Source organism: Podarcis cretensis (assembly GCF_951804945.1).
Source record: "Podarcis cretensis genome assembly, chromosome: 2".
NCBI classification, from domain to species: Eukaryota; Metazoa; Chordata; class Lepidosauria; order Squamata; family Lacertidae; genus Podarcis; species Podarcis cretensis.
In genome coordinates, this window is record NC_137171.1 from 41641927 (window position 1) to 41668081 (window position 26155).

A 26155-nucleotide genomic window follows, 5' to 3' on the forward strand; every position below is an offset into this window, starting at 1 on the left:
ACACAGGAAGAGTTTCCAAAAGTAACTCAGCACTCCTTATATTTTAATAAACTTAGGACTGCCTCATGTCTTCTGACACAGATTAATCTCCAGTTTGGTGTTTTTTGTAACATTTAAATGGTGGCGGCTCTCCCTTGCTACAGAAATCTGCCTTTGGGGAATAAAAACTAAAACTAAAACTTATTCTATCCAAACTGGATTCTTCTTACTACTACTTCTGGGAAATGCTGGTAGATTGCTTGTTTCTGAAAACTATCTTAAATTTGCATAGAGGCAAAAATCATTGGAAAATAAACACTGTGGTAGAAGCTGCTCAGACCTTCAGATCTTGTCTTGCTGGGTATTCCTTAGGACAAAGCGTGAGCAGGAAGTTGCTGAACTGAAGAAAGCACTTGAAGAAGAAACAAAGAATCACGAAGCCCAAATTCAGGATATTAGGCAGAGGCATGCAACAGCCTTGGAAGAGCTCTCGGAACAGCTTGAACAGGCCAAACGAGTGAGTGGAAGATGCACTTGAATGCACGGGAAACTGCCTCAGAGCCCTTCGTATATACTCTGTTGGGTTCAATTGAAGGAGGGCAGGATATTCATATATTAAATAATACATTCGAACAGATGTTAATTCTCTTCTTTCATAATATAACTGCACAGTAGATACGGCTGCCATTTGTCTACTTAAGTCAGTTGATCTTGCATTTTTTTAACCAACCTATCAGCAGTTTTGAACAGGACAGTAGATAAACGTCCAACAGATTAAGGATGAAAATGCAGTAGTCTTTGCTACCTATCTCAGAAATGCAAGCTCATTTGACTTTGCTCATACGGGTGTTGTTCACAGATATGCACCTAAAAATTATAAAGTGTTAAGATTTGGGTCCTCTTGCATCCCCTGTGGAATTGTAATCTACAGTGGCAGCTCCTGCTCCACCCTAGGTATATCAGAACATTTCTGGCACATGAGGCCTCACTTTTATGATTTAATTGCTCACATAACCATTGTTATGACTGTAGCCGGTAGCATACGTGTCCATGTCAAATTCATGCATTTGTAGACACTTCCGCAGTAAAGTGTTACAGTTGTGTCGCAATGCAATATCTAAAGCTGTTTGGTTTCAAAAACAAATTCATATTGAATTTGAAGCAGCTAAGAATTCAAATCAGATGACCAAACTTGTGGTGCCTCAAATGAAGAAGCCAGTGAATTTTAGTCTGAATCTAGAAAAAAAGATTTTTGCCACAGGTGAAGCCTAGCTTTTATATTGCAGGTGAAGTGTGATTACCTTTCTTTTGCTTCTAGTTCAAATCAAATCTTGAAAAGAACAAGCAGTGCTTGGAAACAGATAACAAGGAGCTGGCTTGCGAGGTGAAGGTGTTGCAGCAGGTTAGATCTGAATCGGAGCACAAGAGGAAGAAGCTGGATGGGCAGGTACAGGAATTGCTGGCCAAGGTTGCAGAAGGAGAGAGGCTGAGGACAGAACTTACAGAAAAATCAAGCAAACTGCAGGTAAAGATTTGGATGGGCGATTATTTAGCTTTTTCTCACAGACTCTTGATCAGACTACACAATTTAGTGAACATCCTTCTAAAATGCTCCTGCTTGATACAGATGTAGTATTTTGAAAAATTGGTGTGGCATTAATGTCAGATAATAGGACAGGAGCTGCTGCTGGTAATACTTTGTGTTACACTAGTTATCTTTTGGTGAGCACATGCAAAGTTTCTGCTTTGCATTGATATGGTTCTTGAAAGTTGAAATAGTTTTAAGCTCCTGAAAAATGCAACGTTACTGTTCCTCTTGTGACAAGGAGACTGTTTATAGAGCTCTTGTACCATTTCCCCTGTCTTGAAGTGCCCATTTTCCCCCATGCAAGCCACACCCTGCTCAGAGAAACATTTTTAATTTTGAGAAAGTTACTTAAAACATCAGAGTGAAAATTACTCCTCATTCTGCTCACTACAGATTGTTGAAACTTTTTGTGGACGTTTTCAATAAAAGTATTCAAAAGTTCATAAGAAATGTAGGCCTTGGGTCAGGACTATTCTCCAGGGCCTTGCATCCTTTCCGGCCATTTAGTATATAACAAACATAATGAGCAGTAAAAATGTCAGAGAGATGGTTTACGGGTGTAGAATACTTCGGGGGAAATCTGTACCAATCAGAAACTGCTGCAGTAGGCGGAGGAGAATAGTTTTCAAATTCCCTTACAGTTTATCATAACACTTTAGGACTTATCATGAAATATATTGGAAGAGTTAAAGGACGGTATTTTATTTTATTTACTTTGCAGTCTAAGCTGCTTCAAGAAAATTCTACAGTAAAAATGTGCACAGGGTCAAACTTCTAAGTAAATTTCGAGCCTTTCAACTGCCACTTCATTTTGAAGCTGTAAAAAAGCTTCACTCATGTAATACACAACTGCTCAGTCATGCAAAGAGAACTGAAATACTGTTTTCCAGCCAATTCCAGTTTACCATACCATACTAGATTAGATTAGATTAGATTAGGTCAGGTCAGGTCAGGTCAGGTCAGGTCAGAGAACTAGAACCCTGTAGGAGTTCTGTTACCTCTGTTTGACATAGGACAGCGGTGATAATCTTACAGAACCTGAAGCAAGCATGCCTAAAAGGTGGATTATTCACCTGCATTACTCTAAATGTCTTGCAAATGGGTCCACTTGGGCTACTTTTGGAATCAATAGAATGCAGTTGCTGTTATCAAAGTACTTATGTCATGGAGGAAACAAATAGCAAGATTCTCCTTAATTCCATTGCAGTTTCTCAAATCTGCTGCATGTTCTAAAGCGAAGTCTCATGTAAATAGTCGCAGACATAGCAATGAGACATCAGAACATAGATATTTCAAATATTGCCTTAGATGAATACTGTTATGAATATCCTGTACTGAGGATGTCACTTTGGAAAAACACATTTTCTCACAAGCAAGATGTGAGTACATTACCTCTAGATTCCTTTGCTTTGCAGAATGAGCTGGAGAGCGTCTCAAGTCTCCTGGAAGAAGCAGAGAAAAAAGGCATTAAATTTGCCAAAGATGCTGCCAGTTTGGAGTCTCAGCTACAAGATACACAGGTATGTCTAAAATTATAGAATGCATGCTTGTTTGAAATTCTTTTCTGCCATTCTATTCTCGCATGAGTCAGCAAAAAACCTATATATAAGCCAAGCAAAAATTAAAATGGAAGTACAAGGGGCTGGTTGTAATTGTGCTCTTCTGCTCATCTAAGAAATTTTGATCCAGTGGACACCTCAGCTAACTGAAGAGGAGGGGAGACTTTTTTGCAGCTGCTCACCCTGCCAAAATTTGCTCCGACATATTGGAGTCACAATGTGGATAAAAGCTGCAGTGGGAATTGGTGAAAATTGCCTCCCCTCCTCTTTCATTAGTGGGGTCCTCCACTAGATCAAAGGGCTCCTGTTTGTGGAAGGGCACAAGTGAATGTGTATAAATCAGTCATTATACATAAAATCAGAAGAAGAGAAGCAAATTAATTCCAGCTGTGAAGGCCCTGCAAAATAGAAAGGTGTTCACGTTAAGCTGGAATGCTAACAAGAGGGAAGCCAATCTGGGCCTCCATGCAGCTGTTAGAACGGCGGCTGCTGTAGTGCACATAATACAACTCCTGTGAACTTACATGCCTGTCTCTGGAAGAGTTAAGGCCCAAGCATTTCTGAGCAACAGTGTACAGGTGACTCAAAGTGTTTTCAGATCTAGAACATGGAGCAGCACCCTTTGATGTTCTTGGTTCATTCCTTATCTGCACAGTGGAAATAAAGGTATTCTGTCTCAAGAGTTGTGCTGAAGATGAACAAGACAAAGTTTTTAATTGCATGCTCACATTTAAAATAATGGATTCCCTGGCAAGGATTTGTTCAAACCTTTTACACAACTTTGGACATTTTATGGCACAGGATTCCCTATGTCCTTTTGATGCTTACACTTGCTTCTGAGAAGCATGATGGGTAACGCTGTTTCCACTGTAATGCATGACCAGCTCTGGCAATTCTGAAGTGCCCTTTTCCTGTTGTGCAATTAGTGTCATTTTCCTAGTGGCAGCAGTCTCATCCCGTTTCCTGACAATAAGATGCTGGGATATTTCTTCATTTTAACGGACGACTCTTTTTGGCTGGGACCAGTTAACTGCTTTTAGATCTGTAATGATGCATCTCATTACCAAATTGTATAACAATGAGTTAATGCTTTCAGAACACCCCAGCATAAACTTGACATCCTTACCCAGGCCCATACCATCTCACAGCAAGTAAATATCCCCATTCCATACTGAACACCACCGCGTCAGGCTAAGTTCAGATTCTCTCAGGACAAGTGATAAACATGAGTGCATTTTTCATTCCCACAACAGGAGCTGTTGCAAGAGGAGACTCGCCAGAAACTGAACTTGAGTAGCAGGATTCGACAGTTGGAGGAAGAGAAGAACAATCTGCAAGAGCAGCAGGAGGAAGAGGAGGAAGCCAGGAAGAATTTGGAGAAACAGGTGTTGACTCTGCAGTCTCAGGTGAGAAGCCATGGAATACACGGGCAATTGCGCTTCTCTTGTGTTTTTATTCCAGCCAGGTTTGTCTTAGACTAGTTTAAACTGAATTGGCTTTTCCTGACTCTTCATTACTGTATCTCCAGTACCAGAGCAGGGAAACATCAGGAGCTATGAACTTTTGGCAAGGTGCACCGCTCCTGATTTCTTGCAAAGCATTTCAAGGTTACACCAGCCTATTTACCTGTTAGCTTGGATAGTGGATGCAGCTGCTTTAGGGGGTGGGGGTGGGGTATTCCCACCAATTCAATACAATAAATTCAGTAAAAATGGATCTAGTTCACACTGCAGTAAAAACAAACGTGCAGGTAGTCTGTGCTACTGCAGGTGGCAACTGACCTGAATGAAGGAATGTTTCTCCATTCAATCTGGTTCTAGCCTAGGCATCTGCTGCCCTTGTGTGTAAGCCCTCACCTGCACACAGCTTTGCATTGAAAACCTTGCCATCTCAATGGAAAACAAGCCAACTTCCACCTGCACAACGCATGTCTGTCTCTTTGCCAAACACAGAAAGGTCATAACGATGTGATTTTCTGTTGCTCATTAAACTCAGCTCGCTGATGCCAAAAAGAAGGTTGATGATGACTTGGGGACTATTGAAGGATTGGAGGAGAACAAGAAGAAACTACTGAAGGACATGGAACTTCTGAGCCAGCGTCTTGAAGAAAAGGCAATGGCGTATGATAAGTTGGAGAAGACCAAGAACCGTCTTCAGCAGGAGCTTGATGACTTAATAGTGGACCTTGATCATCAGCGCCAAATTGTTTCCAACTTGGAGAAAAAGCAGAAGAAGTTTGATCAGGTATGCCACTATATAAATCCTCTTGCTTTCTTCTTGATGATACATGTAGCTATTAGCTATTATTTGCCCAGTAGATAATCTTGTTACATAGGTATTTTCATGGTCTACCTGTGACCTGTTGGATTATCTAAACTAGTTTTCAGCTGGCTCCTTAACTTGGGGCTTGCAGGAATCCTAATGCATTCTTGAGAAACAGGATCAATATTGAGGAATTGGGGAGAGGAGAAGAAATGCACCCTCATCTCTTACATCCACTGTGGTTGCCCCAGAGCTTCTCAAGGTTGAGATGCAAAGTATCAAACTACCTTGGTAATTTGGAAGCTAAGAGCTTGAAATCTATATTTATGTCCGACTTCTTCCAACTTTGCATATGTTGCGATGCTCAGATGCTGGCAGAAGAGAAGAACATATCTGCTCGCTATGCAGAGGAAAGGGACCGTGCAGAGGCCGAGGCAAGAGAAAAGGAAACCAAAGCCCTCTCTCTAGCGCGAGCCCTGGAGGAAGCTTTGGAGGCCCGTGAAGAATATGAGAGGCAGAACAAGCAACTCCGGACAGAGATGGAAGACTTGATGAGTTCCAAAGATGATGTGGGCAAAAATGTGAGTGGTGTGCTATTTGCATGACTGAGAATGATGTAGTACAGTTTGAACAAGTGCTTCAATGGTTGTGTGTCAAATTGAACTTTGGGCAGTTGGAACACATTCATTCTAATATTCTGAGAAGACTTCCGGAATTCTGTATGCATCAACAGCTGAATGCACTGGAAGGCTCTTAAAACACAAAGGCTCATAGTCCTAGGGTTAAAGTTGCCTGTCTCTGTGGATTTTTGTCATTGTTGTAACTTCAGCTTTTACACTGTTCTGACCATAAGAGCTCTACGTTCTCTACTATGGTGGTGTCTTCCATCCCTGTGCTCTCCAAAAGCAGAAGCAAATGTGGTATGAGCACTTGTGTATGTGTTCTAGGTCGGTGGTTCCCAATATTTTTGGTAGGGCAACCCACAAGCCCAAATCCACTTGGTCTGATGACCCAACAGTATATTGTCATGTGAATTTTGGACCTCAGGTCTTGGGCAGGCATCATTGGTATGTATTTTATCTGCAAGTTTGGCGATTTTATACCTATTACTTGAGGCATCCAAGCAAAAATCTTACTTAATGCTCCTATTAATGTAGGATTTGTTGAAATAATTATACTACTTAAGCTATTCACAGGTTGTTGTTGTTTTTTAAAAAAATGGGAATGTAAAAACACTAATCATTTGATTGTGGCTGTAGGTTCATGAGTTGGAAAAATCCAAGCGCAGCTTGGAGCAACAAGTGGAGGAGATGCGGACACAATTGGAAGAGCTGGAGGATGAGTTGCAAGCCACAGAAGATGCCAAATTGCGCTTGGAAGTGAACATGCAAGCCATGAAAGCACAGTTTGAGCGGGATCTCCAGGCTAGAGATGAGCAGAATGAGGAGAAGAAGAGGCTCTTAGTAAAACAGGTAAAGCTTTTAACATACAGAAGTAACCATACTGGTGGTTATATGTTCTGTTAAGCAAGTGTCCCTCAAACTAAAGCAGTAGGTCGTTGGATTTTATTAAGCTTTGAAGCTGGAATGTTAGTCACCTGAAGCACAAGTCCTTCTAACCCCAAGAGCCAAACAAAATCTGTCTTCATTCATGACACTCTAGCATGCTAATTTCCATGCATGCTTGATTATTCCTTTGAAAGGGCAGTGGCTGAAGCATTCTCAAAATGCCAGATTTTGTTTCATTTAAGCTATTTTCCACCCAGGTTTTGTAGGGTGCATAAAGCTGAAAATCTCTGGTAAATAAAGCAAAAAATCTTAATTTGTATTAAGTCCATAGCAATTTATCATAATCTTGCATACATGTGTAATGCCTATGGATTCAGTATTCACTGAACCAGTGTTACAAAAATGCCAGGTGGGGGGGGGAGAGCATTTTGCTGGCTCTACATGACGGAGGGCAGGTAGAGTGAACCTGGATCATGGAATTTATAGCTTCCTTTCTGCTGTTGTAATTAATGTACAGAGTGCTGAGCACTATGAATATGGAAACAGTCAAGGAGGACCTGTTGATTTATTAACTGTAAAGGAGGACTGTAAACTGCTGGCTTAGGAGTTTTGCTTAGTGCAGATGTCCTTCAACAGGTCTCTTTCAATTCTAGTATGGGTGCTGCTGACTGGAGGTTCTTATTGAGGTAGAAATAGGTGTTGCTTTCTACTGTATGCAAGCTGCTGTAAAGTCTGTTAAGAAAATGTCTTTCAAGTTCTGATTCAGGAAATGATGCCATATTCTTTGCCTCTTTCTTTTTTAATTTGGTTTTGCGGTAAAACACATTAAGTTGTTTATGAGCACTTTAGTAGGTTTTTTAAGGGTTTTTTTTTTTTTTTTTTTGCATAGTTGATCATAAATTACTTTCCATTTTGCTTTGAAGAATTAATGAGACTACACAAAGCTTTTATTGTCTCCATTTTGGGAACCAGTGTACCATGAACAAGTGTGCCCTTTTGGCCTTACTATGAGGTTAACAATTACGGTTGGCTTCAATAACTTGTAATATTAAGCTTTTGCACAGGAGCTATGGATCAAAGGAGATAGAAGCTCTTGGTGAAAAACTGCTCATAAAATCACTGGACAAGTGAAAACATAGCTGATTGTAGCCCATGTAGCTCTTCTGCATTTTTGTCTGCTTATATGCCCTCTGCTTGGCTTGTCTCCTGAACAGCTAATGCAGATTATCAGAGGGTTTCTTTACGGCATCCTCATAAGGGCATGTGGATCCTATAGTCTGTGTTTTTATTTAAATACCGCACAAATGTTTCCCCTGGACTTCATCCTTCCTTATAGGCAGCTCCAAACTGTGGGACATTTTTGAATTCTTCTCTTTTGTCTTCCTGTTTTGCTTGTTACTGATTTACCCTGTAGGTCCGAGAGCTGGAAGCAGAATTGGAAGATGAGAGGAAGCAGCGTGCTTTGGCTGTGGCATCCAAGAAGAAAATGGAAGCAGATCTGAAAGACCTAGAAGCTCAGATAGAGGCTTCAAACAAAGCCCGCGACGAAGCAATCAAACAGTTGCGCAAGTTGCAGGTGTGCACAGCTATTCCTGAAATAATTTAATCAAACCTTGGCCCCCAAAGTCCTTATCAGCTTCTCCTTACTGTAACAGAGATAAAGACCTGGGTAACCTGAATATAATTGATCAACATTAATAGAAACAGGATCTAATTGAAACTGGATACTCTAGATGTGTAGAGTAAATTCTGGCCATGTGATTGGTTGGTCAAGTTCTCAGAATAAATATGTTGTCTTGGTCTTAATATGCCTTTTAAATTTCAGGCTCAGATGAAAGATTATCAGCGTGAACTAGAAGAGGCCCGGGCATCTAGAGATGAAATCTTTGCTCAGTCGAAGGAGAATGAGAAAAAGCTCAAAAGCCTTGAAGCAGAAATTCTTCAACTGCAAGAGGTATGGCACGGAAAGCTGCCTGAGATATACCCATGGCTTAAGGTGGAGATAGGAATGTTTTGACTCTTAACATTCTGCAAGTTGAGTGTGTATATTTTACAGATGCTTTGCAGAGTTGTGTGTGTGTGGTTTTGGCACAACTTTTAAAGCGTACACACTAAAATGTTTCATTTGTTTGAAGTAGTTGATTTGAATACTTTTCAAGGATCTGGTAGAGTCAGGCTTCAGTATCAAACTCTCTTGGGCTAGGGCAATGCTATAAACAAAGTCCAATTTGAACAGAGTCCAAATACAAAAAGAAGAAAATGGGAGAAAACAGTGAGTGTGTGCTGAACAGTTGACCAGCTAAAACTAGGTGGGACTGTGAATCACCAAACATTGTGGCTCTTTTAGTTGCCCCAAGATTCATGAAGACTTTTTGGCTGTCACATGGAGGGAAGAAGCATAGATAATGTTTTTGAGGAGCTTGTGCTCCTCTAATCAAAATGGCTGTCAATATCTAGGCCCCTTTGCATGATGGCAGGGGTGCCTTACTTTTTGAGAACCAGGAGATTGGGGTCAAAAGGATCCAGTTTAAAAAAGAGATTACTCAGCTATTTCTGGTAGACTTGAGTAGCTCAAAAGTGCCTCTGATGTATACTAGAAAATGCCAGGTAATATGTGAGCTGGGGAACTTCACAACATGGTTAAACTAGGCTAGAAGCAAAGCATATTAGTTTCTTAAAAGCAAAAGGCTGCTTGTGCAGGCCTGTTTGATAGTGATATTGGGCACAACATGGTAGCTTTCTCTCCCTTCCCACCATACGTTTGAAAATGGTTTTGCCTGCTGAAACTAGTGAGGTTCCCATGAATATATATTTTCAGGACCTTGCTGCCTCCGAGAGAGCCAGACGCCATGCAGAGCAAGAGAGAGATGAGTTGGCTGATGAAATTGCCAACAGTGCCTCTGGAAAGTAAGTAACTCCGGGTAGACTTTCTCCACCTATGGCAGCCATTCTGTGGCAGAAGCGTTCTGTGTCTGCAGCAGTTGCTGCACAAACCTCAATACATGTGACTGCAGCCAAATAGCTGAGTTTGTACTGATCCTCTGTTGTCCCCCTGTGTAGATCTGCCTTGCTTGACGAGAAGCGCCGCTTAGAAGCCCGAATTGCACAGCTGGAGGAAGAACTAGAGGAAGAGCAGAGCAACATGGAGCTCCTCAATGATCGTTTCCGCAAAACCACTCTGCAGGTAACCCCTTTTGTGTTAGCTGGATGTTTTCTACTTGACCCTAAAGGGGTGAGAGTGTTTAAACAACTGCTTGCCTTTCTTAAAGGTTGACACCCTGAACTCTGAGCTGGCCGGAGAGCGGAGTGCCGCCCAGAAGAGTGAGAATGCACGCCAGCAGCTGGAGCGGCACAACAAAGAGTTGAAAGCTAAGCTCCAGGAGCTGGAGGGTTCAGTGAAGTCCAAGTTCAAGGCAACCATTTCAGCACTGGAAGCAAAGATTGGGCAGCTCGAAGAACAGTTGGAGCAAGAGGCAAAGTAAGCACGGCACACTCTGAAAATAGTGTTTCCAGGAGGCTGAATCGTGATTTGATTTTGAAAAAGCGCAGTTTATTCTGAAACACCTTTTTTGGTAGCTATTAATGAAACAAGATAGTCATCCAGTAAGAAGCTTGCAAGCCCAAGGAATAATAATCATCCAGTGCAGGCATTTGTGCGATCTTAATCAAGTTTATTTCTGATGGTGTGATTTATTGCTTTGATGTTAGCACTGCTTGATGCATGAATTGTTTTGGGACTACAATTCCCATCCCTGCCCACTGGTCCTGTTAGCTAGGGATGATGGGAGTTCAAAGTTTGGCCACCACTGCTCTAGATGGTTATGGGAACCCACTTCATCATCACCACCATTATTTTTCTATTATTATTTCATTTATGACTCTCTTCTCATGTAACACCTCAAAGCGATTTCTAATAACATATATAAGACAGTACATAAATAAAAACAGTTAAAACAATTGCATATATAATACAGTTTTAAAGACAACTGTAAATATAAAAACAGCAGCACATACATAAACTCGGTTCAAATCCAAAACAAATACCAGCTGGGATACAGATTTTTAGAAGGTTTGTTGAAAGTGGAATGACGTTAGCAGGTGCTGAAAAGGCAACAGTGACAGCACCTGACTGATATGCAATGGAAGGGAGTTCCAAATGGTAGCTGTTTCCACACTAAAGGCCTCATTCTGACATCATATGGAACCGACCTCCTAAGTGAATGATAATTGCAGGTTGCCCACTTGTGCTGGATGCAGTGATCAGTTGGGTATGTAGGGAATGAGGCAAACTAACAAGTATCCTGGTCCCAGGTTCTGTAGGGCTTCATACACTAATACCAGCACTTGAACCTAGCCTGGTAGCTAATTATTCTCACTAGTGCTTTATTTTTCTGCTGTGGGTTCATGGAACCTTCACCTGTGGTTGGTATACATTTGGGCTCTGTTGCACTAATGACTAGTCTGCTACCTTTTTGACATCAAGTTGAGTGATCCCGCTCTGTTGACTTACCTTAGGGAGAGGGCAGCAGCCAACAAGCTAGTACGTCGGACAGAGAAGAAGCTGAAGGAGGTGTTCATGCAGGTTGAGGATGAGCGCCGACATGCAGATCAGTACAAAGAACAGGTGAGGAACTACCTGTGCCACTTAGAATCTCTGCTGTGCCTAGCTGACTATAGAAATTTTTTCCTGCTAATGCACATCGGGAAGCATGGCAGGTTGTTTACAACGGCCTGTATTGTGGACGGGGAAAGAACCTCAGAACTGGAGGCTGAGAGCACTCCCTGGTGACTTCCCTTCCTTGGCCACAACCTCTTTCTCCAGGCCAACCCCCCTCACTGGTCCTTCATCGCACTCTCCGTGAGTGTTTTTGCATGGCTGAAATGTGTCTTTGAACTCTGATAATGCCTCCTGCTTGTCTGGATGAAGGAAAGAAAGAGGTGTGTGAGAGTGGGTGCAGAAAGTGCAGCCTAGTTGAAATTCGAATTCAGCATCCCACCCACTTTTGCTGCTGTTCCCCACCCACCACTCGAATGTATGCCCAGAAGGGAATGTTCCCCTTGGGTTGAAAAGGTTCTTCACCCTTGGCCAATAACCTCCATGAAGTTCTTTAAGTGAGCAGGTGTGTGCACATCCTGCAGCATCTCTGCTGCTAATGGATCCCATTCACTTGGGTGTGGAGTTGGGGGCTTGTGCAAGCCTCTCCTGCAGCCCATTCAAACTTCTGCTTCTCTGATCTGGAGTAATTGCAAATGACTGAACTATACCTTCAGGAGAAGGGTATTTCTGGAGCATGCAATTTCCTGCCGTAAGGTTAAAAAAGCCAACTCAGTGCGTTAGAGAAGAGTTTCACCAAAGTTTTATAAAATCCATTTGAGCAGCACAGGCAGCCAAGGCAGGCAGCACTGTCTGCTTTGTGAAAGTGGATGAACTTGTCAATCTGCCCCGTGAACATCCCACAGCGTATGGAGACCGAAAGATGGTTACACCGCTGCCAGAGGTTCTCTGTCTCGAAAAGGGAGTGTAAGTGAAATAGGATCTCTAATCTCATCTGGCGTGTCGTGCGGATGTTTCTTTCATGGGGCCTGTTTCTGATAATGCTCTGTAGATGGAAAAGGTCAATGCCAGGATGAAGCAGCTCAAACGGCAGCTGGAAGAGGCAGAGGAGGAGGCAACACGTGCTAATGCCTCACGCCGTAAGCTGCAGCGTGAGCTGGATGATGCCACTGAAGCCAATGAGGGTCTTAGCAGGGAGGTCAGCACTCTGAAGAACAGGCTACGGTGAGTCATGTGGTGGAAGGTAGGTCAAGGCAGGTGTGGGCAAATGCTTCAGGGCAGGTCGCTTTTGAGTTGTTGTGAGGGGCTCATTTGATTCACCATTTCCAGTTCTCTCCCTCCCCCAGTTTGTGATAGATCACCTCTAATGTGGTCCAGAATTTAATGGGAGGGTGCTGTTGAGTAGCCAGAATTGAACATTATGCTTGAAATTTAATGTAGGACTAAGTGGGGGATGTAGTCCTCTCAACAACTGGATGTTCCCCAACTCCCCAGAGCAGATTAATGGGGGGGGGTGAAACAGGAGGGGAGTCCTGTTGTGTGTGCGCACACAACAATTTTGTTGAATCCCACCCCGTGTCTACAGGATCAGATCATTAGCTGATCTTGTGCCAGGTAGGCTGAGTGTGAGCTGCTTATGACAAATGGCCTACTCAACTCCTATACCAGTGAATGAGAGGGCAAAGTGATATATCCTGAGCTATAGCCACACAGGTAGCAGGCATAGTTGTAGGCTTAAGTCTATCACTGGAAAATCCTCATCTGTGAGCGCTATGGTCTCAACGAGGGGGACTCCTTTATGCTAATGTGGGGCATGGTGGGTAGCTAGACATCCTTTCTCTGTGGAGCAAAGGTCTATGTCCTTCCAACAACTCACTCCTTTCCCTCTTCCTCGTAGGAGGGGCGGCCCAATCACGTTTTCCTCCAGCCGATCCGGGAGGCGACAACTGCACATTGAAGGGGCTTCCCTGGAGCTTTCAGATGACGACGCAGAGAGTAAAGGCAGTGATATCAACGAGACGCAGGCTGCCCAAACAGAGTAGAGCCTCCCCCACACCATATCTTACAGCGGGCATTCCCGCCAATGTGACTTTTGCTCCATGCATTTGGAAGAGGAGGAAGAGGCCCTTACTGGCCACCAAATTGCCTTGTGGCCCTAGACTTGCCTTAGGCAACACTGACACACTACCTGGTCATGCAGGTCAGCCCCAGCATACTGCTGCCTGGCTTTGCCATGATGTAGCCTGCTTTGGATATAGGTACCACTGCTTCTTTATATGTATTAAACCTGTCTTCGTTCAGTGCTCTTTGTCTTCAAGGTATCCATTGTAAAGCCATTTTCTAAGGCACTGGGCGATAGGATTACCCCTCTGTCCCTTCTGATACACCATTCCCAAGCAGAAATTTCTGACACCTGCCTCTTCCCCTTTTCTATGCATGTTTAGCTGTATAGCAATCACTTGCTTTTCTTTTGGTCTCCAAAGTTCTGCTTATGTACCAGCCTGACTACGCCTTTTTCCTGATCATTTTACGATAGATTTAGGTCATTGACTGTGAAAATGCCCTGAGGGGCTTCAGGGGGTAACGTACAGCTGAGAGTAGTAGCATCTCTACTAGCCAGCAGTTGGTGATACATAATGAGCACTCCTCAACCATGGGACCTCTAAATTGGGTTGGTGCTATGTCCTGGCAGATTAGAGACCAAATAAGATACTAACCACTTTCTTCAGTACAGCACTATTAATAGTGCTCAGTGCAAATTGGATAGTCTCAGCCTGGGAATTGGATTACCCCCCGCAGCTACCCAGCAACTGTTTCCTTGCTGGGGGTAGAAGTGTTAAGATTAGAGCCGCTCTTGCCAGCTATCTTGATGCCCAAGATCAGTGTGTCTGCCAGAGGATAGCACGAGGACATTGCCTGTAAATGGATACAGCCTGTGGAACTGCTCTTTCCCTTTCTTCAGCTTTCATTTGGACAGTGTTAACTGCACCTAGCTTAGCATCCTTATTGTTTCATAGCTGTGAACTGACATTTACAGAAAGTGCCTTAGACACTACAGTACTAAGACAATGTTACATATATAATTTGCCTATAACAATGATTTAATGTATTAATTTTATCATATCATGTTACATACACATCTTCTCTAGTCAAAGTGGTATTGATATTCAGTGATGAGGAATCAGTGTTAACTATGAAATCTTGATCTGTTGCAACATGCTTGAAAAAAATACTTTTTTCTTGGTTACAAGCTTTAACATCCGTTATAAAGCTTTTGTTTCTGTGCATTTGGGTATATTTCTTAATCCTAACTGGCTGTTGACCACCAGGCATCTGACTGCAAATACCTTGTTTCTTTGTATCTCCATATTTCTAGACAATGATTTTTGTAAGACAATAAATTTATTCATTCTAGAGACTCATTCATGCTTGGGCTGCTTACTTAGAAGAGATGCTCTCCCTCCCGAAATCAAGATAGAAATGAATAAATGAAACTTGCAGGTTTGTCCCTATTGATAAACTGATGGTGCTATAAAAGTAAATGATGTTGATAATAATATTAAATACTGAATCATTTTTAAATTGTAGTAAGTGATAGGCATCGAGTTACTTCAATAATTCATTTTCTTGGGTTTTAAATTCTTTTTGCATTTGAGAAACAGGTGTGCTGAGTTCAGCAACCAATACATAATGCAAGGAATACTAGTCACAATAACTTGGGGGGGGGTGTGTTGCCTCCCCCATTCCTTAATTTAGAACAAGGGAACACCTTTTATCTATCTGTAAGCCAAGGTTGACAGATGTGGCATCAACCTGTCAAACTCCCTTTCCCTTTAGATTTTGTTTACTCTTGTAGTAGTGTGTAATGAAGATGATAAATAGCTTTGCAACTGGTGTATAACTTAAGGCAGTACCCACTCACCACTTTACCAATGGTGACAGTACAGGAGTGGTCCATTATTACTGATGTATTTACATCTAGGAGAAAAAGTCCTACCTGAAGCTTGGTCTTTTGGGTGTGTACTTCAAGATAAGAAACTATGAATAGGAGCACATGCTACTGCCAATCATGGTGGATGTTGACAGTAGTGAAGCATCATGCAGAAAGTTTCAGTTTTGGCTGGAAATCTTACTAGAGACCATCAAACCTGAATTTCAGCTGCTAGCTGTGCAAGACCTGAATCCTCTGTTCAGTTGCCATCTTGACATTAAACAAGTTTCAAGTACTCTTCTTAGTTAGTTCTTAGTGTCTTTCCTGGCACTCGCCATGTGCTGCAGGAATCCAACATAGGTTAGGCATGTAGAAGAGAGCCCCCTCCCTGGCTGCCACAATTCCAAAACACATGAAAAAGAATGCTCTTTGATCAACCACCTCCACATCCAGATGTAGATGCACTCACTTCCGTATTTACCCCTCTACTGACAGCTAGCCACAGCTGTGGAAGGGAACTTGTGTCAACTTTATAAGGGGAAGAGCCTGCTGCCACAGTGACACCACCCACTCACCAAAACAACACACAAAGCATAGGCAGAAGCATCTTTTCTGCAAAAGCCAATGTGTCCACATTAAAAGATCTTTATTTTTGGACCATCTCTCGTTGAACCACAGGATGGCAGTCACCACAGAAATCTGATACACTGTCCTAGGGAAAACATGCCTCAGAGATTCTGAATAAATAAAGCTACAAAGCCCAAGTTATGTACAAATATCTTAGGCAAAGATATTATGTTTACAAACCTATGTACAGTAAAACAAATGTAAACAGTAAATGCAGCAAAGGACACACAAGAAAAGGGCTGACAAAATCCAAGCTGTGAGTGGCAATTTGCCCCTAGCCTGCTCTGGCTTTTACTCCCTTCTCTTTCCCTTGCTCTTAGGCAATTCCCACTAAATCTCACTAAGAAGCCAGAGCCCCAAACCACTGGTTTATTGAAATAAGATAGGCAAAAGCCAGCAGCATAGGATGAAGCTGACTAAAATTTTAAAAAAATTAAACGGGGGTGTTGCTCTACTTTAAAAATTACCAGCTTTGGTGAACAGAGACATAATTGCACAACACACACATTTCTTGTGCTCCACAGAGGAGATACCACAGCTAGATCTTTAGCAGGGCTGCTCCATCAGGTCTCAAGCCCATTGGATACATCATCATTTCACTGGGAGTATGGAAGGTCCATACAGGTTCATCCTGCATCCCAAGTGTATCAGCTGGCCAGAGAAGTTCTAGGCCTTCCCTGGCTTCCCTTGAATATGAGCTGTCTCATCCAGAAAGGGGGCAGGGTGGGGAAAAGAAATACAGCACTGGGATCCTGTGTGCCTATGTGCAAAGTTTGGGGAACAGTGGGAGGAGGTGGAGGAGTTGCTAAGGGGCCATCCAGCATCAAAGTAGGCCCAACTTAGCAGAGGTACAAAACTGGAGGGTGGGGCAGCAGGAGAAGGTGATTTAGGCAAGTGCAACTCCAGCATCCTGTGAGACAGACATCAGCGGTGACCACGTTAAAGAACGTCCACGATGGAAATAGAAGAAAATAGACTGTATTGACATAAGGAGTGCTCTGTGTGTGCTGGGATCTTCTCCAGGCAGCCTCTGAGTGCTACAACCCACTCAGCTCCAGCAGGGGGCACTAACGGAAAAGTTTTGCAAGCAGCTCTTGTTCCTTCACGAACTAATTAGAGTCCCATCATGGCCTTGCAACCCATTCATACACTTAGAGGGAGCATGCCTGGTGCTGATGATGGTCTGGACCCTCCTAGACCTGGTGGTGGGCCTTGGTCAAAGCCATTGACTGCCCTGTGGAACAGTAAGAGAAAATGGTTAACAAGAAGTACCGACAGATAAAAACTGCACTTGTTGCGCCACGTCACAAACAGATGCAAAGCTGAACTGTTTGTCTTGCAAGGGCTAGGCAAGTGTGTGAACTGAATTGTGAAAATCCAAAGGACTGTTAATCCTGCAAACTAAAGGCCAATAGTTCAGTTCCCAAAATGCATGCAGCAAGGGCAAGTCCCTTGATAGACACTTCTGTCTCCTTTTAGAATAGTCTCCTTCCATTTGTTTTCCATTTTGGTATGTTTGTTTATATTTTACAATTGTATAATTTTGGGGGCTGACTGCAAAAAGGCAAAGTACACATGTATTTTCTATATATTCAATAGAAACATCTGCCTTTGGGGCTGTCATCGGGGGTAACGGCTTTTTGCTTATCCAGAAATACACCAAATGCTTTGTAAGCATATTTGGCTATACGAAATGGGTATTTTAGCTGGCAGCACCTATACTTTGGAACTTCCTGCCTACTGACACCAGGCAGACACCTTTAGTCTATCCTGTTCTACACCCACCTGCTTAAAACATTTTAAAACAAGCCTGTTCAGTCACAGATGTTGACATTTTTTAATCTTTTAAACTGATAATTTTAATATTTCTTGTAAACTACTAATGTTTCACTAGCATCAAGGTGTGCATAAATAACTTTGTATGTTGCCTTAGCATTACCGCACAACCAAACACAGAAATTATCATCCAAGTTTTCCAGTCTATCAGAAAGCTATGAGAAGTATCAAAACGCACAACATGCATTGACAAAACATCACACCTCCATGTAGAGGTGCTCCCCGCTGCCACACAAATACCAAACCAACCTCCATTTCTACCTCTTGCTCTTAGACCTAATCTCCATTTGAAAAACTAGAGGAGGGGACTCATAATTTACCACAAGTCCCCAGAGCTAGGCTGCATGCAAATGTGGGACACTCTCCTGCTGCTGCAACCCAGAAGAAAAGCAAAAATGAATTACATAAAGAAGGACTAGGTGGCTCACAGAGCTAGTTAAATCTTTGCTGTGGGCTGTGTTACAATAGCTAAGAAATAGGTCTCAATTTCAATTATTCAAAAGTTGCAGAGTGACAGAAGTGTTTCAGTGTTAGTTAGTTTTGCCAATGAATTGGAATTCCCATTGGTTCAATCTATCTAATTGTGTCCTACACCCACAGCAAGCTCTTCATTCAAGTAGAGGTTTCAGTGAATGGAAGTCCCCTTTTCTCCTGCCAACCCCCACCCACTTCAAGGGCTCCCCAACTCTCTGGAATGTATGTGTGCACACAGTGGACTGCAGAGGGAAGGGGGAATTCATATAAGCCTCTGATGGATCAAGAAATCATTTATTAGCAGAATATAAATGCAACCCCCTAACTACTTTTAGTGTGGTAGAGACAGAGAAGGTGTTTATGATGCTAATGAACAGAAAAGTGTCCTGGGAGAATGGACAGATCCATGGCATTGGACATTTAGACAGGATGATAGAACATGTTGAATGACCTAGCCATTATATGCTCCATCCAGGTCAAGTGGTTTTGCACAAATTGCCTGTGTTTTCAAAATTTGCAATCCAATCACCAAGAATTGGAGTGATGCCAGATTCTGTACTAGAAGGTGGATTCAGAAAGTTCCAGCAAGGTCATGGTTATGCATAGTTCTAGGCTCCCAAACCTACAGGCTGGGGACAACACTTCTGGAATACAAACATTCACTGATGAGGAGTCCAACTCCTAAACAGACCTGAACTTGTTGACTAGTATTCCCAGATACACTAATGTGGTGTTACCCACAAAATATGTACACATCCCTTTGAATATACTGATGTTTATTTCCAATTTCAGGTTTTTAAATGTACTGGGCTTCGGCACAAATTAAGCACACAGTGATGATGCTGAAGTGAAACCCAATATATATGTCCAAACTTTCTCCCACTACATAGCTTGTCCCATACTGGACAGAGACAATTCCTACACAGATTGCAGCTGGAGGCTGCATCACAGCTATGGAAGTTCACTTAGCACTGAAAAGAGATTGTCTTGGTCAATTGTACAATTCACTGATTAGCAGGCATCTAGTGGACTGCTAGGGCTTCCCAGGGCAAGCTAAATGATGGTGGTGTGAGCCCTACAGATAAGAAAAACTATTTCTAGGTCACAGATATTCTGAAGATGGCTTAAGGCAATTATAAGCTAACCTGTTCCTACAAAAACCACGCAAAGTGCTGGGGCTAGTCACACAAGGAATGTCATGGTAACAGCTGAGAACTGAGGTACAAGACTGTTCAAATCCAGGCCATTCACTGAACCGCAGTTCTGATGCAATAAAGCCCTAGCGAATTGTCGGTCAGCCATTTCTAGCCTACTTATCTCCTTAGAACTGGCTGAGGCAGGAGTCTCCCTCTGCCTTCCTGATTCAACAGCAGATTGAGCTGGAGAAATGCCACATCAATATGAGCAGGCAAAGCTTCTTGCCTGTGGCATACTTCTCACTCAAACAGCAGAAGTGACTACATTCAGAAGTGACTTTCTCTCCCCTTCTTAAGCAGAAATCTATTGACAAAGAATGAATAGGGAGGTAGGGGAATGCCCTTCTCCCTTCAAGGCCTTTCCCCTCCATTTTTCAATGAAAAAGAAAGGACGCTGTGGAAGAAAATTTGAAACTTATGAACTATTTTCACTTTTGGAATTATGGACAGAAGGGTCAAACCTCAGCACTGGGCAAGCATCTGCTTTGCCTGATGAAGGTCCCAGGCTTAATCTCCAGGTAGAGCTGGGAGAGACTCCCTGCCTGAAACCCTAGAGAGCCAATGTATCAGTGTAGACAATAATGAGCTACAGGGACCAATGATTAGGCAGCTTTCTGTATTTGAGCAAAGTGACTTCACTTCCCCCTCCTCATCTGCAACAGACTTCCACACAGTAAGAATTTTCTCTGAAGGGTCTCTAAACCTTCTGGAGCATATTTTGGAGGTCTGTTGGTGGCAGGGGCAGAATGGAAGAACAGGCAGGTGAAATCTTGTTAGGCGAGTGGAATTCCTCCGGCATTGGAGCCAATAATGTGAATGACACCTTTTAATACAGGGCTGTAAAATATTGTTTCATCTTTATCTTACTTCCTTAATTTCTGATGTAAAGTGTTAGGTACTTCTAGAAGACATGCACAATTCTTAATGCCTACTCCAAATTCCTCCACTTGAAATTTGAGCATGAAATAAAATGATGCAAATTAAGTACACACTGAATTAAGAAACAAGCTAACATGCAAATATTGTTTCAAGCAGCAAACCTTCAGTTCACAGATTATGGAGAAGGAAAAGGAAATTGGAATCTATGATCATGATTAGAAACAAATTTCATTGTGGGTATTTTCAAGGGTGTGCTTTATTGTTCAATTAGGGTTTCATGTGGCTTATTTATGGTATTTTTACCCTTGCCTTCCACACTTGCTGTGTGCTAATGACTAAAGAGCTCAATCCTGTTATACAGGCGGCAACCATTTTAGCAATGTCCAACTGACATATGATTGCAGGCGCACAGGTCATTTTGGACCCAGATGAAGGCTTATACGCACTCTACTGACACTTATGGGGGCTGGGAATAGAACCCCCACATGAGAAGGTCACCACCTGAATATAAAGCAGATATGTATGAATCTTGCTTGTGATATGTGGTATCAATCCACTATCCCCTCATGTGTCTCCAGATTATTATTATTTTATTAATTTGGGTTTTTTCCCCATTTCTGCATAAATGCTATGGACGGTGGACTGTTTCAAGGCCTAATTGTTAAAAACTTTCATTTTGGTTATCACAATACTGATTGTTCCTGCTTTATGTGATCATTTTTTTCATATTTTTACAAAAAAAGTTATCTTTATGTAATGTAAGGTTCAGCAGGTAGTAACTCTATTTCTAGGCCTATTTGTAATTGATGCTCAAATACAACTTCATTAAATTGTACTGTTTGCTAAAGTACTAACTTTACACAATACATTTTATATTCAAGTTTGAAATTGATGAATAAGTACTTATATATATATTATTTTGTCTCAAAATTTCTAGGGGTTTGTTTTTCCATGGTTTGCAAATTTCCAGAAGTTTCATTTCTGTACACAGCACACACCTCAAATCTGGCACGTATTTGTCGCACTCAAGTGGCATGCATGAAGAGGACAAGAGTTCAATAGAAGTATAGCATCCTGTTACGTAAAATCTATAAATCTAGTTACATGGCAATAAAAACCAAAAACCAATTCAGTCACAAGATTAGTATCTCAGCCCCACACATCCCTGATAAGTGACACACACTCGCATCTGCACGCATCAGGCATTACACCAAAACAGTTGCAATTACCCATGAAATGCGCAGGGAATCTGACCTATCCAAAAAGGAGAGATGGAAACAATTCATATTGAAAATATCTGTTATGTCAAGAGACTTCCAGGCATCACTGATGAAGGTGAGGTTCTTGAAGTCAATTTAGGAACTAGTATTAAAGCCAAAGTGGGGAATTGCTTTCCAAATTCCACCAAGCATAGCACTAAAACAGAAAGATTAGAGTTGCCTAAAATCAATCCAGTTTACCATCTACACGTCTGCCTTGCTTTGGGAACACTTTGCTATTAGGGGTTCTGCCTGCACAACTGGCATTCATGTATACTGTATATATTTCTAATAATATAGTCAGTGGTCCTTGATGGCCTACCAGAGACCATTTTTAGTACTAGCTTGTACAACATCAATACAGCTGTGTTTAGAATTTGATAACGCTGTACATTAATGCTAACGTAAGATACAAAGACACCAGCATGGACTTCTGGCTTGGGCTGGGATCTAAAGCGTGCTCTGCTGATGGTGCTCTCATTCTGCAATAGAAACGTGTGCTACTACAATGCAAGCAAGGAACACACACAATTGTACTCTTGGCAATGAGATCTAAAGCAGGATGAGATATAAACCCTCCAGGGATTGCATACACACACCTGCCTTCATACCACATGCATTTACTCCCCCAGCCAACTTGGCTTGAAAACAGTATTTTGGGGTTTTTGAAGCCCAACTCCTGGAGGAGGGATGGATTTTCTGGAGATTGCAAATGGGCTGTGACAGACCATCACAACAATTAGGCTTGAGAAAAACCTACTGAGGGCAACAGAAGGCTATTTATCAAGTTTAATTGCAGAGCACAGGGTGTTTTGGTGCAAAGGGAGTATTAACACTTTCCTTCCTAGCTGTGGCAAACTGAAATGCTCTGGGAAAAGCCTTTTTTTCATATTTAATTGCAGCAGGGAAGGGAACACTGTAGGCCAGATGGGGAGGTCTTAGGGATGACATATACCCCACAGGCCTATGGTTCCTCATCCCTAGTCTAACGAGCTCAAAAGACGAGTTTGCATGAAGTCATCTCAGCCACTTATCAGCCACCACCAATTTTCAGCATTACAAGGACATGAATAACTGGTTTATTCTCTGGTTCAGTCACAATTTCCAACTTCACTTAAGCTCACTTGGCTTCAAGTTTCAACAAATGACTTAGTTAACTTTCCATATAAGCAGCCCTTAAGTTGTTCCTGCATGTCACTAGGTAGGACGGTACCCACCACACCCCAATTTAATAGCCACTCAATTCCAATACACTATAGAGAGTCAACAGTGTAAACAATTGCTACTAGAAGAACAGCGGCAAAGCCAGCAATAGAGCAATGTGTGAGTTACCTCAATCAGTCCCACCACCCAACCATAGGCCATTCATAAGGCAGCAGCAGCAGCAGATTGGGTTGGGTCCATAAACATGCGTGGCTGTTTCAGGATCCAGCGACAATTGGGGGCAGGGAGAAGACTACAGGGGCTAGAGAAAGAGAGAGAGAAAGAAACAAACAAACAGGGAAGAAGGAGAAAAAAGAGCATGCCTAAGCTCACTTTCCATGCCATGATAAGCTATACTCAGCCCTAGCCAGCATGGCAATAAGATGGTAGCCAATTCACAATTACTCAGAAGGGCTTAACAATATGCAAAAAATTAAAAATAAATCGCAGGTGGACTGAAAGGGAGGGTGGGGGAGAGACAAGGAGAAGCAGCAAAGGAAGAGGGACAGGATGCAATGCCACAGTGTGTCAACATCGGGGCCAAAAGCAGAAGGAACTGAGAAAAGAAGTGTGGCCTTTGACTCTTCTCTGCACACTCCTGAAGAACTTGAATACCTCCCTGTTTGCTGCTCAAGAAACCCCTGTGTATCTGCTTCATGGGATATAGCTTGTCGTTGTTATTTGTTCACCTTGAAGACAGGATCACCAGATCTCTGTTGGACATATTCTTCAAGAGACAAGCTGCAAGAATCCCCTAACCACTGCCCAAAAGTAGGACTGCAGCTGCCTAACAGTACTGTTTACCAATTCTGTTGTTTCGGTTCTGTACTAGTTACTATAAACAACAGGGAGTTCTGCACTGAATGGTATATGGCATAGTGCAAGGTGAGGTCAGGGACTGGCAAAAAAAAAAAAAAAAAAGAGGACCAAATAGAAAGAAATCATTTCTGCAAAAGTGCAGAATGAGACTTGGGAAAACCTGAAGAGAATTTTGGAGAGAGACTTGTAAGAGGAAAGCCCGGGTGTTCTAAATGAAGGGATGAGCAGAAAGCAAAAAGAGGACAGGGCAACAAAAACTAAGCCAATATAAGATGAGCTTAAACTGATAAAAAGCACAAAGGACCTGAAAAGAGACGTGAGACAATGACTGATGCAGCAATAGAGGGATAATACAAAATATACACAAACCATGAATACTTCCAGCGGGTCAACTGCATGTTGTATTACACAAACCAGCCCAGCATGCAGCCCAGCGTGGAGTGACCCTTTCCTACCTTACAATCTGCTTACTGTTCACAGTATGGCTCAAGATAGCAAGCGTGGGTTTTAAGAGGCTTGCCTCTGGATTCATGACCATGAGAAGCAAATCACACATTGAAGGCACACCCAATTCACATTGAGACTAAGTGTATCCACAAGCAATTTCCTATCCCACCTTTGTGCAAATGGCAAAGATGCAGCTTGGTCTGTAAGCTATACAGAAAACATCATTAAGCCAGGAACAAAGACAGCCAGCAGAGCTTCTACTTTCACTTTCCCCTCTCAAACTTCTGAAGGACTCAGCTGCTTATGTGGATTTAGTTTTGCACATGAAAGATGTACCACACTTTGCCCTAATCACACTTAGTCACATCTAGGTTAGACTGCTGTCTTGAGGTCTGTCAGGGGCTGCCTTTGAAAAAGGTACTAGAAATGCAGCTGTTAGATTGCAACTGGTGCAGACTGCATGGAACATAACACTTCAGTTTTGCAACAACTTCATTGCCTAACTCCCTGTTTATGTCACCTAAACAATCTCTGTCCAGGATAATTTAAGGATGACCCTGATCCTCCACAATCCAAAGTATGGGGAAAGGTGGCATAGGGTAGGGCTTTCTTTGCAGTGGCTCCAAATCTCTGCAAAAAGATTAGGAACATGGTTGACCATACACTATTTAAAACCTCACAAATGCTCAAGGCAGCATAGCTCCCGAAACTTTTCAAACAAACAGCTCTTAACTAGAGCTGGACCGATATTTTTGGCACAGCTCTTTTTGCCCATTTGCGGGGGGGGGGGGCATAAAAGGCTAGAATAATTTTTGCCCCAAATTGGGAAAGAGCAGAAGAAATTTCTGAGAAAGTTCTCAGTGGAAAGAGTGGAATAATAATAATAATAACAATAATAATAATAATAATAATAATTTATTATTTGTACCCCGCCCATCTGGCTGGGTTTCCCCAGCCACTCTGGGCGGCTTCCAACAAAGATGAAAAATACACTAAAATGTCACATATTAAAAACTTCCCTGAACAGGGCTACCTTCAGATGTCTTCTGAATGTCAGGTAGTTGTTTATCGCTTTGACATCTGATGGGAGGGCATTCCACAGGGCGGGCACCACTACCGAGAAGGCCCTCTGCCTGGTTCCCTGTAACTTGGCCTCTCGCAGTGAGGGAACCGCCAGAAGGCCCTCGGAGCTGGACTTCAGTGTCCGGGCAGAACTATGGGGGAGGAGTCGCTCCTTCAGATATACTGGACCGAGGCCGTTTAGGGCTTTAAAGGTCAGCACCAACACTTTGAATTGTGCTCAGAAACGTACTGGGAGCCAATGTAGGTCTTTCAAGACCGGTGTTATATGGTCTCGGCGGCCGCTCCCAGTCACCAGTCTAGCTGCCACGTTCTGGATTAGTTGTAGTTTCCGGGTTACCTTCAAAGGTAGCCCCACGTAGAGCGCATTGCAGTAGTCCAAGTGCGAGATAACCAGAGCATGCACCACTCTGGCGAGACAGTCTGCAGGCAGATAGGGTCTCAGCCTACGTACCAGATGGAGCTGGTAAACAGCTGCCCTGGATACAGATTTGACCTGTGCCTCCATGGACAGCTGTGAGTCCAAAATGACTCCCAGGCTGCGCACCTGGTCCTTCAGGGGCACAGTTACCCCATTCAGGACCAGGGAATCCTCCACACCTGCCCGCCTCCTGTCCCCCCAAAACAGTACTTCTGTCTTGTCAGGATTCAACCTCAATCTGTTAGCCCCCATCCATCCTCCAACCGCCTCCAGACACTCACACAGGACCTTCACCGCCTTCACTGGTTCTTCACTGGTCCACCACCACTTTCTGAACACGGCCCAGGAGGAAGGAGCGGAACCACTGTATGACAGTGCCCCCAGCTCCCAGCCCCTCAAGACGGTCCAGAAGGATGTTATGGTCGATGGTATCAAACGCCGCTGAGAGATCCAGCAGAACTAGGAAACAGCTCTCACCTTTGTCCCTAGCCCGCCGGAGATCATCAACCAGTGCGACCAAGGCAGTTTCAGT

At 42.8% G+C, this 26155-nt stretch overlaps 2 protein-coding genes and 1 long non-coding RNA gene across 10 annotated transcripts in view; 1 reads left to right on the plus strand and 2 right to left on the minus strand.

The window, feature by feature from the left end:
• Positions 1 to 14873, plus strand: part of MYH10 (myosin heavy chain 10) — a 73919-nt gene extending 59046 nt beyond the window's left edge. For all 3 annotated transcript variants that reach the window (XM_079965852.1, XM_079965851.1, XM_079965853.1), the window contains 15 exons: positions 352 to 496; positions 1298 to 1504; positions 2983 to 3087; positions 4380 to 4532; positions 5122 to 5370; positions 5757 to 5969; positions 6648 to 6860; positions 8311 to 8472; positions 8722 to 8850; positions 9715 to 9803; positions 9957 to 10080; positions 10166 to 10374; positions 11412 to 11520; positions 12503 to 12675; positions 13349 to 14873. In XM_079965852.1, the coding sequence (XP_079821978.1) occupies positions 352 to 496; positions 1298 to 1504; positions 2983 to 3087; positions 4380 to 4532; positions 5122 to 5370; positions 5757 to 5969; positions 6648 to 6860; positions 8311 to 8472; positions 8722 to 8850; positions 9715 to 9803; positions 9957 to 10080; positions 10166 to 10374; positions 11412 to 11520; positions 12503 to 12675; positions 13349 to 13493 (2425 nt within the window). In that variant the 3' untranslated portion in view covers positions 13494 to 14873. The remainder of the gene's footprint in view (positions 1 to 351; positions 497 to 1297; positions 1505 to 2982; positions 3088 to 4379; positions 4533 to 5121; positions 5371 to 5756; positions 5970 to 6647; positions 6861 to 8310; positions 8473 to 8721; positions 8851 to 9714; positions 9804 to 9956; positions 10081 to 10165; positions 10375 to 11411; positions 11521 to 12502; positions 12676 to 13348) is intronic.
• LOC307210430 overlaps positions 8525 to 26155 on the minus strand; it is a 344426-nt gene continuing 326795 nt past the window's right edge. Inside the window, exon 5 of the long non-coding RNA XR_013835992.1 lies at positions 8525 to 8542. This is a non-coding gene — a long non-coding RNA (uncharacterized lncRNA). The remainder of the gene's footprint in view (positions 8543 to 26155) is intronic.
• The window catches only part of NDEL1 (nudE neurodevelopment protein 1 like 1), a 51337-nt gene continuing 41193 nt past the window's right edge, over positions 16012 to 26155 (minus strand). For 3 of the 6 annotated variants that reach the window (XR_013835945.1, XR_013835946.1, XR_013835947.1), the window contains exons 9-11: positions 22986 to 23118; positions 21624 to 21648; positions 16012 to 17243 (exon numbers count right to left, since the gene is read on the minus strand). Coding sequence is in view for 3 of the 6 variants with exons in the window: in XM_079966149.1 (XP_079822275.1) it covers positions 23019 to 23118 (100 nt within the window). In the remaining 3 variants the exon portion in view is untranslated. The remainder of the gene's footprint in view (positions 17244 to 21623; positions 21649 to 22985; positions 23119 to 26155) is intronic. The other 3 variants (XM_079966149.1, XM_079966151.1, XM_079966150.1) reach the window with 3 other exon arrangements.